Source organism: Monomorium pharaonis, chromosome 10 (assembly GCF_013373865.1).
Source record: "Monomorium pharaonis isolate MP-MQ-018 chromosome 10, ASM1337386v2, whole genome shotgun sequence".
Classification (NCBI taxonomy): Eukaryota; Metazoa; Arthropoda; class Insecta; order Hymenoptera; family Formicidae; genus Monomorium; species Monomorium pharaonis.
Window position 1 is genome coordinate 5,883,634 of NC_050476.1, and position 12,418 is coordinate 5,896,051.

Consider the following 12,418-nt stretch of genomic DNA (forward strand, 5'->3'; position numbering starts at 1 on the left):
GTAGCTACACTCGGCGGTACTCGGCGCTAGTCGGCGCGACTCGGCGGCCGACTTGCCGAGTCGCGCCGACTAGCGCCGAGTACCGCCGAGTGTACCTACCAACGGTCACGTCCGCCGCTGCCGTGCCGGCAGTCGTGCTCCTGCGCCGGTCGGACGTGGTCGGACGTTCCGTTGACTCCGTGCGTGTTTCGCGTGTGTCTCGCATATTCAGAATTCGAATTGTGCCCAACTACGATGTTGAGACTGTCGAGAGTGCCGTCGCGAGACATGAGATCGCACGTATTCTCACGAGCCGTACTCTCACGTATTTTCTCAATTATAACGGTCGCGCCAAGTGAAATTCTCGCGCGCGGTTTACGTTTTACTCGTGTGTGATATTATCCGCAATATCGGGAGTGCCGAATAAAGTATCGGGCGATCGTTTTTAATGTGCGGTTCGAGAATAGAAGACTGATATCAGCAGAAAGTGGCATCCATGAAGCGATTCGGTATTCCGAAGAAGGAATGTAGCAGTAGCAGCAGCAGCAGCATCAGTAGCAGGAGCACCGACAGCAATCGGTGAGTGAATCTAATCAATTATTTTAATTTATATTATGTGTATGTGGTATTGCACATTTATAAAACACGATTATGCACATTTGCATAAAACAGATTTAAAATATGAATGCATATAATTGTAAAATTTATGGGTATAGCATGAAACAGATCCAAATAAATATGGACATAGCATAGAAGAGACACAAAAACTTCTCTGTGTATACAGATTGAATGTCGATGAGAATTGTTATCTGAAAAAACTCGTTATTTATTGCTATTATAAAAAAAATTTCTATGCAGTGTTGCGCTTAAAAAACTTATATAAAATTATCTGGATAAGGATAAAATAATTATATATCATTGTACTTTTAATATTGCTGTCGAGCGAAACAATTTGAGGTAAACAAAATATGTTCATATTTTACAAAATCTATATTTCTTAAAAACGAGTTTTCAAATAATTTAATCTGACAAAAAATATTTGATTTGTTCTATTTTGATTTATATCAGAATCAGTACAATCAAAAGCAAATCAAAGTTGAAAAATACAGATAGAAAATGTATACTTGCATAATAATTGACAAAATTCCTTGTAAAATTTTTTAAACCACTATTTTAAATTTTTACATTGCACTACTATTTCCTGTGCATTTGTTATCATTTCAAAAAATTATCTTGTTGGTATAAATAGAAATTTGGAGGTTAAAGCTTAAATACTTCATGCAAATACAAATTCACATTAATTTAAATAATTTAATAAAATCTTTTATTATTTAAGATAAAAATAGAGATAATATATATTGTAATTTAAATAAAAATATTACAGTTGCCAAAATAGTCTACTAAAGATATTTTATACTTAATTAATACTGACATATATCTTGATGTATATATAATATATAAAATATCTCTATAATCCATTAATTTTTTAATAACTGTACCTTAATACTTTTATGTACAGAATAATGAGAATCATTTAGTAAAAGAAAATACATTAGAAAATCATAAGAGCAAATAAATCCCAAATAAATAAAAATAAGTGTCTAATACTTTTGGTCAAGACTAATTAAAGATTATTACTAAATAGGAAATTATCGAAAAAAACGAGACGATAATACGTCGTGATTGGTAATTAAAATCATTTGTTATATCCTAATGTCGTATCTGTTAATATAAATAAGGTGTTCATGTATAATATATATAAATACATTCAAATAAGTTTTTTATTAAAATCTTTATTTTTTGTGTTTCGTAGCGTTCTCCTAAACAATAATTAACGTAACTTAACATGAAACTGTAGTGTAAGAAAGAGAAAGAGCGAGAGAGAGAGAAAGAGAGAGAGAGAGAAAGAGGGAGAAAAGAAAGTATAATGCTCGATATATTAGAATTATGGAAACTTTCACTCAAATCAATAAAGTATGATATACAAGTGGAGCAGATTTAAGATACGTAGAGTAATCTTAAGATTATAGATATTGACAATGAGACGGCGCGGTGACCGATTAACAAAAATTAATCGATCTCTTAGTTGACCAATGAATTCATTACGCAGATACGCAGACAGAGTAAAGACATAAGTTAACTTATGGGTTTAGACTTAGGGAACACATTATTATCGTCCACATCGAGAAAAAATGAGATAATCGTCTGCAGAAAATGATGAGGTGGCGATTTTCCAAAAATTTGCAAATGGAAAACCAAACATAAAGAAAATTTCAATCATGATTTCTCTCAATACGTACGACGAACTTTGCCTCGATCCAAAAGTCTATACCCTCGTCAGAAAATGTTATAATGTATGAGAGTTAAGTTATATCATATACTTAACACGATACACAAAGTCGTTACATCTCGAGTATCAAATGAATACGATCAAATACCACGGTTCAAGCGAAACGCAGATATTATTTGTCGTTCTACCTTTGAGAATGCGGATCAGTAACCAGGTATAGACGTAGATGTAATTTCCATACATGCTTGTATCATGTTTTACACATTCGGTCGCTTATTTATGTTCCGCGTGAACCGGGTGCTCTCCCTTTAAACAAAAAAGAAATAATTTGTCATTACATCAATCGATTATTCGTATTTACTTAACGTATAATAAACATATCCACATTTTATTGATGAAACGTGGAAAGTGAACAAATGAATTTGGAAGAGACTTTAGACGACTATTTTTGCCACAAATACATGTTTTCGGAATGGGATATGTGTATCCACTTTCCCAATTGGCACTAATGCCTCCGTACGAAAATCTTAAGAATCACAATTTCATAATCAGTTTCCATATTCACAAACACGTAGAAAGTCCTATTCGACGTGGATGAATTGCTCGAGTATCTTTTATATTCCATGCTCACGAAGTTCAAGTATCGCGTAAAAGACACATTTTACAAATGTGGAAGAAAAGTATACTCAGCTTCTACTTTTATCAGTCTTCAAATAGAAAGATTACGTCAAACGTGTAACAAAAATTTCACAACTACGTTTTACTGCACACAATCTAAAGATTTGAAAAATGCATTTCGGAGTTATATATATTATAATATAACCGACTAATTCCAACTTCCACTTGTTCTTTAGGCGCACATCTTCCATCAAGGTGTTTAATTATTCTGGGACGAATCCCGACACGTTGCATGGAATTATTATCTTATCTTACTACGCACCTCTCGCCTCAACCATATCTCACATTTATTAAATGTAAATTAATTTAAACTAATCGCGTGTAACATGTCGATCTTACATCGAGACTCTGAGATTTCTGAAATCGTCATAAATATCAGCGACATTGTCGTTGATTGTCAAATGTCGTGTTAAGAAAACGAAGAGTCTTAATGATATTTGTAGCAAAAATACACATGTCACATTGCTCCTCGCGCATATACGCAATTACACTTAAAAAAAATAAAACTTAACAGACGACACGAAGTTTTGGCAAAGAACGTAACGTTTAACGACGTCGAACAACCAGTACTCAGTGTCGAACGGGTGGCGGCTGTACAAATCGTTGGCACCCGTTGACAATGAGCTTGATGATCGCACACCTATACTTAAGAGTCTATTAGTTATATGACGATACTGCTCATATGATTTGTTCACAAACGAGTTTTTAAACTGTACCTCGAACGAAACTAATGATCCACGCTACTCGATTCAGTTATACCGATAATCATGTGTACTGATACATTGTACATGCGTTATTGCCAATAACATATGTACCGCTCCATCTCCATACGATTAATAGGCGTTCAGGTATCCATTCATTCTAACAAAAGCGAATACGATAATTACGCGCAGCGACAGGTATCCTAACGTAATATTACAAAAGTAATGATACCTCTGAAATTAAAATCCCTGAAGTATAACAGTTGAACCGTTACAATTAGCTGTTTCAATTGACGACGTATTTACAAAAAAGTGACAGATTTCTTTACCCTTATGTGAAAATAATATGACTATTCATAATTAATATATGTAAGATGTTTATGCTTGACATATGCAAATGAACATGAAACTACGCATTCGAAATTTACGTAAGAAGATGAAGTATAAGGAACAAAATGCATACGTGTATATCTGTACGTGACATGCATGTTATGAATCAGGATGTGTGTGTGTATTTATGTATGTATGTATGTATGTATGTATGTATGAATGTATGTACGAAACAAATTGCGTAAATCAGAGTTGAATTTTAGTTATACATTTCGAGCCAATTTCATTATCGATGCCTACTGGCCCCCTCTTGCTGCTCATATCTTAGCAACAAAATGTTGAATGCTTAAGAGAAGTCCATGATCGAATCTATCGAAAATGTCACTGCTTTTCTCCTGATTGGTTCTCTTACTGCACTAATTTCGTGAACGGCTGTCATCACGGAATTAGCAAATAATAATTTGTATAGATGTTATAATTATAATTTATTTTTATAAAGTAAAAAGTAAAAAACTAAATAGCGCAAAACGCGCATCTGTGATGTCTAGTATAAATAAAACGCGCGTCGCTTCATTTCAGGAGTGTTTATACTATAAGATCTTGTAATCCCTTTGAGTAATACTAAATAGCTATATTTACTACTAAAATTATCTTTTTTGAATATTAAACATTAAATTTAGAGTAATAATTTAAATTCTCTCTTTTTGGAATTTCAAATAAGATATAGGCTATAAACAGCGCTGTAAACATCATTTTATTCTTGTTGTTTATCAAATACTGAACAAGGAGAAAGTATGCTTACAAGCGTTATGTGAGCGCCAATGTGAGTTCCATATTATTATGGAGAATTATTATAAGATATATTTTAATAACAATAAATAGTATCATTATTAAGAATATTAATAAAAAATCAAAAAGATGTTCAATTATTAATTTAATATTATATTCAAAAAGGAAAAATTCTAGTCATTTGATATTGCTCAGGATTATAATTTTATTGAATTTATAAAATGAGATGAAGATTCCTAAGATGAAGCGTCACCCACCTTGTTTATAAGCATTCAGCAGCTTGCAAAGACACGAAAAGGAAAAGGGGATCAGCATAAGTAAGCGTCGACAACAAAATCAAAATGTGCAAATAAGTTTCAGCTTTGTAAATGCTTCAAAGTGTAAAATTAAGTGTAAAGTATTACCAATCAACGCAATTTTTTTACAATTTTAGTAACTCAATTTCAATGCCGTATTACACAAATGCATTTAACAATAATAGGTGTATAATTTTTATGAAAAGGAATATCTTTTACACATAATGATAGCAAAAATTAGATTTAAGTTACAAACATTATGATATTAACATTAATTCTAGTGGACAAATTCGCTTTAGAAGTACAATACATTTTGGCCATTTACTGTTTATACTTGTTAAATGATAATCGATTATTATCGAATGCATAAAATCGCTCGTGAAAAAATTTGATCGTTAGAATGTTTACATGAAACTCATAGCTCTTCAAAAACAAATTTGCACATAAGAATTAATTCCGTACGGATGTTTAATTTGCGCATCTTGTATTAAAAAAAAGATATCTTGCATTATACAATAGGTGATTTTATACCTTATAAATCATGTCATAGTGAAAATAATAAAGATCAGATTTTAGAATGGCTTTATATATGAGGCACACAACTAAAACTTTTAAGCTTTTATTGCATTTATTGTTCTCTAACAAAGGCTCTAGAGAGTACTCGAGTTATGTACATCTATACAATTCCTATATTCGATTGAATATTACACATAATGGGCTATAGTAGGGTCTTGTAAAAAGCTATGTAAACTGTCTCGATAATATTACATAGTTCATCTTTTCTCTTTCTTTCCAATGGAAAAAAAAAAGGAAAAAGGATAAATAAAAAAGCTCAGCTAAAACAGATTTTAAAGATTTTTAGGATTTTATATTGCATACAAGATTTCATAATATGCAATTTATTTAATGAATAAACTAAACAAACATGAAACACAATACAAAACTTTTAAATTTTCTATAAACAACTTTGAAAAAGAAATGCTTCAAGTGATATTCATTTAGTATAAAATGAATTGTTACTTAGAAAAGAACTTTTATAATAATTACTACGTTAAGAAAGAAAAGTATGCCACTACGGCATCTACGTATTTGAATATGAGTCACGCTTACGTTCTATTCAAAAAGATAAACATCCACATGAATTACCGTGTTGTATACAATACAGGCATTGTAAGATCTACATTTCATCTAATCCAATAACGCTACGAAATATACTATTTGCCGAATGTAAAAAAATATCGCTTCTCGTGTCAAAAATCTGACTTGGTTAATATTGGATATAGACAAAATTAGTTGTACAAAACATACTCAATTGCAAGTCTGAAAAGCTTGCCGAAACTTTCGTTAACTTCTATGATCGTACTCTTTAGAGTCTCTCTAGAGATCTATGAAGCTATGCTTTTATATTCTATTTAGCTATTTTTTATTTTCGTACTTTTTTCTTTTTTGTAGAAAAAATTTTAATTGTGCGCTCATAGAATTTAAATATCACCTAGGTATCTGACAGAAAAATTCGAGAATAGAAGTGATATATACTTCTTCAAAAGATGCATTCTCACTACTTTTATTATTTTTCCTTATTTACGGCATATTAGCAAAGAAATCTAACCTTATCATCGAAATGCACAAAACATAACCGTTTGTTTTGTAGTAAATAAAGTGACTCAATGATAAAACAATAAAAGAAAAATTTAAAAATTTGTCCAGGATTATATTAATATAAAACATTTATAATCTCCCGTTAAAAAGACAGGAAGCACGATTGCGCAAACGCACTTTTCGCAACGCAGAATAATCATACTGTTTCGCACGTACATGTGTATCTTTAAAGAGTACATAAAATTGCTGTACTGTAATATAGCAACAACGGGGATTCTTCAAACATAAATGAGAGAAAATCAATTTCAAGCAAAATGATATCTTACATTTATCGATACAATTCGCGATCTAACTACTAATGACCGAAAAAAATGGATACGTAACCAAAGTGCACGGCAGCTTTTTAGCCATCAAAGGAATTATATGTTAGATTAATTCAATATCTTAAGTTACCTAGTTACTGTTGTGTTTGTGTATCAAATCATTATCATAACAATTACTTGTTGGGCACACACCGAATTAAAGTCTCAGCTGTAAGCATGTATCATATTTTCGGTACTTTTCCGCGATCGGTGTTCATTAGCCATCCTCTTTCGGGGGTGTGAACCAACCTGTAGAGATACAAAACATTTTTTTTAACGATGTAATAATTAATGCAACAGTAAAACAAGTAAATTCTCACCATTCTTTTCATGTATTTGTACAAGAGACTTGAATGACTGTTGGGCACGCGCCAAACTATATTGGCCTTGTCCACCACACACTTTACCGGCGCCACCTGATCCTTGGAACTGTATACGTGCTTTCCCCTTCACTAACGTTGCTGAAATCTGCATTATAACAGCTTCTACTGTGTATGCCGAACTCCATCCTTGTTTTGTTAGAAGTTCCATGCAAATAGCACCTCCCACAAGAACGTATCCACCGGATATGATGGGATGTACAACCCTTACAAATGGAGGTTCAAAGGGATAGGTTTCCTATGTATAATAAAAATTTGGAATAAAATATCTAAAAGATTTAGATAAAATTGCTAAAAAAAGATTGCAAATCAATTAAATAGTAATCAACAATATCTCTTATTCGTAACTTAAGTTTCAATATTTAATCTTACACAAATAAGACTAAACTTACCTTGAAAAGCATGTTGAGAAGAATACTGTCTTTGCCCTCTTTCTCTTTCAAAAGAATGAGATCGCTATGAAGTGGTGAATCAGGATCTACACACATCAATCTGATATTCCATTCATACAAACTGTCATTTACTAGTTCTATGCTATACATTCCTGAAAAAAAGCAAAAGTATATAATATGATGTTTAGGGGCCTATTTTATAACTCTTAACGACGGCATCGCTATCGTTACGTTGTCATTGCACAGCCTTTTATCATAGAAAATACTTGTGTAATGACAATACAACGATATCGACACTATCATTAAGAGTTACAAAATAAGCTCCTTAAATTAATGTACATACAATGTCATAACAAATTTTTTAAATAAATTTTTAACATTACAATAAACAAAAGAATTTATATATAAATTTATGTCTGCAAGAGTTATTAATAAAAGATTAGATTCAGCAATAAAATTTTTGATAAAATTTAACTAAAATTAAGAGTCACATATAATTCACAGAATGTTCACAATATCCCGATTAAATGTAGGCAACTAGACATAAAAAAGATTTGAAGTTTACATAGAAAGAGATAAAAGATAACAATAAAAAAGATAATTGCATGAATCAAATACAGAAAGAAAAAGCAGAAAAAGGAATTTTTTTCTATTTGACGCTTAGTCTATCTTTTCTTAGCAAGCTATATTCAAAACGCAATTATAAAGTTGTTAGCATTTCTGTTACTCTATCTCTATTTTACATCTAACCCCTAGTCTACAATGAAGATTTAAGCTTTACGCCATAAGAAATTGACCAATCACAGTTGATTTTTATAAAAATACTCAATTGTAATTGGTCAATTTCTTACGACTTAAAGTTTAAATTTTTATTGTAGACAAGGACTAATAAATAATGAATAAGAAAAACAGGTGCTAACATTCTTATAAATGCATTCTAAATACAGGTCACTATGTCTATAGCAGGCTCAATGACACATCTATAAACTACCGCATCTTTTTGAAAACCCAAGGAGAATGTAAATAATTTCACAAACATAAAAAATATATTAATGTTAATCTCTTTATTTTATTTTTACTCTCTAAATGTTAATTAATGTCATTATAACATTAATTGACACACACTGAATTTGTAATAATATAATAGTGATAATTAGTGAGTACTTACTATTTTTTAATGATTTTGACTTCAGAATTAGTGTATTATCACTGTATTAACATTGAAAGATTAATATATTTGTTCTACTAATTGATAAGTTATAAATATTGCACTGAAAGTCAGTGTATTTTCACTAATTTCACTGATTGTCATTTAGAGAGTAAATATATGAAAAACTAATGTATGGGATTCAAAATTGTCTACATTCAATTGGCTGGAGGACTCGAATAATTATGTGAACTATGACAATATTAATCAAATTTTATCAGTTCAAAATTTTGTTATTAAATCTAATCTTTTTATGATTATCTCATTTTTATAAGCTTTTATCTCATTTTTATAAACACGTAAGTTTGCATAACTTATTTGAAACAGAAAGAATTTACTCGAGATTTTTTAAAGAAATTTAAAAACATTGCATCTACATAAAATGCATGTGTATAATAATTATTAATATTCGGCTTGATCGTAAACCCAAAACTAAATGTCACGTACCCTTTTTAAAGCTGTCACTTCGATATATATCACGCAGTTCTTTCATGAGTCTATCGGTGGCTTGTACACTTCCACAAACAGATCCTTTTAAATAATCTTGTCTCTGGTTCTGTCTCAACCTTTCCAACGTCGCAAGATGTTCCAAATCCATTTCTTCACTCTGTAAAAATCATGTAGAGTTCAAGATTAAGATCAATGGAATGGAAATTAATAGTGAATACTAAATTAGTAGTAAACTGATTGTAAGTTCGTATACCTTTACCTTACTCTTAGAATTGGCGTCTCCTTCGTCCATGTCCAGATGAAGGTCTTCTTCAGTCTCACTCTCTTCGTCCTCATCGATATCGTCTAGGTCTTCGGCGTCCATCCTTTGCGCGACGGCTTCATTTGACCCACCTAAACGCAGGGGGTCCAAGGCAGTTCTCAGCCTCTCCACGTCCGGTGGTTCCGGTAACGAGTGTAGTCTGCATAATTCTTTCAATAGGATACCGACTTGATTGATTACGTGGTTGTCGCGGCCTGTTGTGTTACTTAAAATTTGTACAGCGTTCGTAACACTAGTCTCCTCGGATTCGGCGAACCAAACGGGCGGCGTTGAAGGATAAGTTTCCTGCATAAACAACAATGTTAAATGCATCTTTATAACAAGACAAATAATTTGTATAATGCAATACCAAGATTGTATCCAGACATGATGTCCCAAAAAAATCGAGAAACAAATTCATTTCTTCATGTAAAAATTCGAATCAATGACGCAGATTGATGACAGAAATAATTAAATTAGTAAGGAAATTAAAAATTTATTTTCCTTTATCTTATTCTTAGAATCTTGATCTTATCAGATATCCTGTTTCGATTTTTTTTTTAAACATATTGCCTTGGTAAAAGATCTTGTCTTTTATGTCTCGATTTTGAACATATAAATATAAAAGAATTAAAAAAAAACAAACAAGAAAAATGACGGCTTTTCAACGCGACATGCGTCCACGCACGTGCGTCGTACATCCTTTTAAACACGCACAGCCAAAAAAAAAATTCGTACATCCCGACATCTGTCGCGTGATCAGTAAATAATGCTGAAATATTCACGCTGTAATCATACGTAGCAATGCGGCAATACGCGTATTGCAAAAGAGGATCGCGCCCGATTGCGACGTTCCTCGTGCTGACATCGCGCGCGCGCATACGTTTGTACACATGCACACAGAAACTCGCTCTGTTTGCGCGTACGAGAAACAGAAAGAAAGAAAGAGAGAGAGAGACAGAGAGAGAAAGAGAGAGAGAGAAAATCGACTCGCGCCGCCGATTAAATTGCGTTCCCACAATGCGGGATGGAGCGCGGGGCTCGAAACATCGTCGGGCGCGAGATTCGCGACCGAGTCTCCTTTGTCTGGGTCCTCTTTCCTCCTCCACCTTTGTCTCTGATATGTCGGTGTAAAAAAAAGCATACACACACACACAATGCCCGCGCAAGATCGCCGAACGACAGGTACTCCCTGTCGCGAGTACGGGAGTTCCAGGCGTCGACCCCTCAATCGCGCCGTTAATCCGCCGACGAAAGGAGAGAGAGAGAGAGAAAAAGCGAGAGATAAAAATCGATCGCACCGAGAGACGGCGTCGAGACGATCGAGAGAGAAAAAGAGGAAGATTATACGGCCGATTCACGAGCGTGTCCCATCCCGGTAGGAGAAAACAACAATCAGGTGCCTATTCCGCGTCCTCCTTTGTCCGTCGTCCGTTCGTCGACCAGTGCCCCGATGGACGCCCGGACGGTGCGAGGAGCCGGAATGAAACGAAACGAAGCAAAGCTGTACCAACGGGCGAGCGAACCGCACGTACTCGCGCACTCACTCGGTCACTCACAAGTCACTCACTCCCGGATCCCCGAGGCTTCGGGGTAGACAAGCCGTCCAAAAGCGACGCACGGCGTACAACCGTCCCCCTTTCCCCGGACGGTGCACGCGGGTGTGTTGCACTTACTGTGATATTGGCGTGTATTTCGTACTTCTTCCCATTTTTACCGACAAATCTGCAGCTGAGCTCGTCCACGCTCGCAGACATTATCTGAAACCTCTCATGGCTCTTGGGGAAGACGGATTCGAGCGTTTTGATTTCCTGCTTGAGGGTGTTCAGACAAGCCATTTGCGGTGCGACGAGCGAGCCGGTGAGGATGCGGCGCGTGTACACGACGGGCACGGGCGGCTTTATACTCCGTCCGAAGACACGGAGGCACCGATGAAATAACCCGTGATGACAGAGACAAGATGATTCCGATTATACTACCCGACAAAATGGCGACCGCGACCAGCCCGCTTCGGCTGCTCTCGCACGAGCTCGTTATGTTTCGCAGAGCGATAGACGTGCCATCTCGTCACTGTCTGTAGAAATAATCCGCGGTGACGTACTTCCGGCGCCAATACGACCGGAGTTTACAGAGGTCGATGCGTGCATTGCGATGGATTTAAAAATCCTCCCCCGATGTCCCCCCCATATTTCTTTTGTTCCTTTTTTGCACCTGTGTCTTAATTCTCATTTAAGAATTTGACTCGACAATACCAGCTAAAAGTTATTGAAATTCGAAGACTGCAAGTCTCTTATTCTTTTTTTTTCCTAATAACAAAAAATTTCTTGATTGCAAATACCCGTTTTAATCCTGAAATCAACTGCAAAAAAAATCAATGAAAATTTTGATTTAACTTATATAGCAAAAATAACCGTTTTATTTCAAGTAAATCATTTGGAGTGAATAAATTCGAGTCAACTAAAAAATTTGATTTAATTCGTATAATACGTATCTCATTAAATTTGCAAATAAACTATAGAACGTAATTTTACATTATTAAACGAAAAATTCAATAACTTAAATCAATAAAAAAATTATGCTCGAAAATTTTAGAAATACTTAAATGCAATAATAGTTTATAAATTTTTAAAATTTTGTGGTTATACTTTAAGATATAATCCATCC

At 34.0% G+C, this 12,418-nt stretch overlaps 1 protein-coding gene across 4 annotated transcripts; it reads right to left on the reverse strand.

Annotated features, from left to right (window-relative positions):
* Window positions 1–1,752: 1,752 nt before the first annotated feature.
* Window positions 1,753–12,184, reverse strand: LOC105831925 (ubiquitin-conjugating enzyme E2 Q2). Of its 4 annotated transcripts, none has more exons than XR_001138685.3 (7): window positions 11,431–12,184; window positions 9,707–10,060; window positions 9,451–9,610; window positions 7,797–7,948; window positions 7,345–7,642; window positions 7,178–7,273; window positions 1,753–2,575 (listed from the first exon to the last, which is right to left on the reverse strand). XR_001138685.3 is itself a non-coding variant. In XM_012672406.3 (6 exons), the coding sequence occupies exons 1-6, from the start codon at window positions 11,590–11,592 to the stop codon at window positions 7,242–7,244; spliced, it is 1,158 nt and encodes a 385-aa protein (XP_012527860.1). In that variant the 5' UTR covers window positions 11,593–12,183; the 3' UTR covers window positions 1,753–7,241. The 4 variants fall into 4 exon arrangements, 2 of the variants coding, with proteins under 2 accessions (XP_012527860.1, XP_012527861.1); XR_001138684.3 differs by having other exon boundaries at window positions 7,116–7,273; window positions 11,431–12,183; XM_012672406.3 differs by having other exon boundaries at window positions 1,753–7,273; window positions 11,431–12,183.
* Window positions 12,185–12,418: the final 234 nt, after the last annotated feature.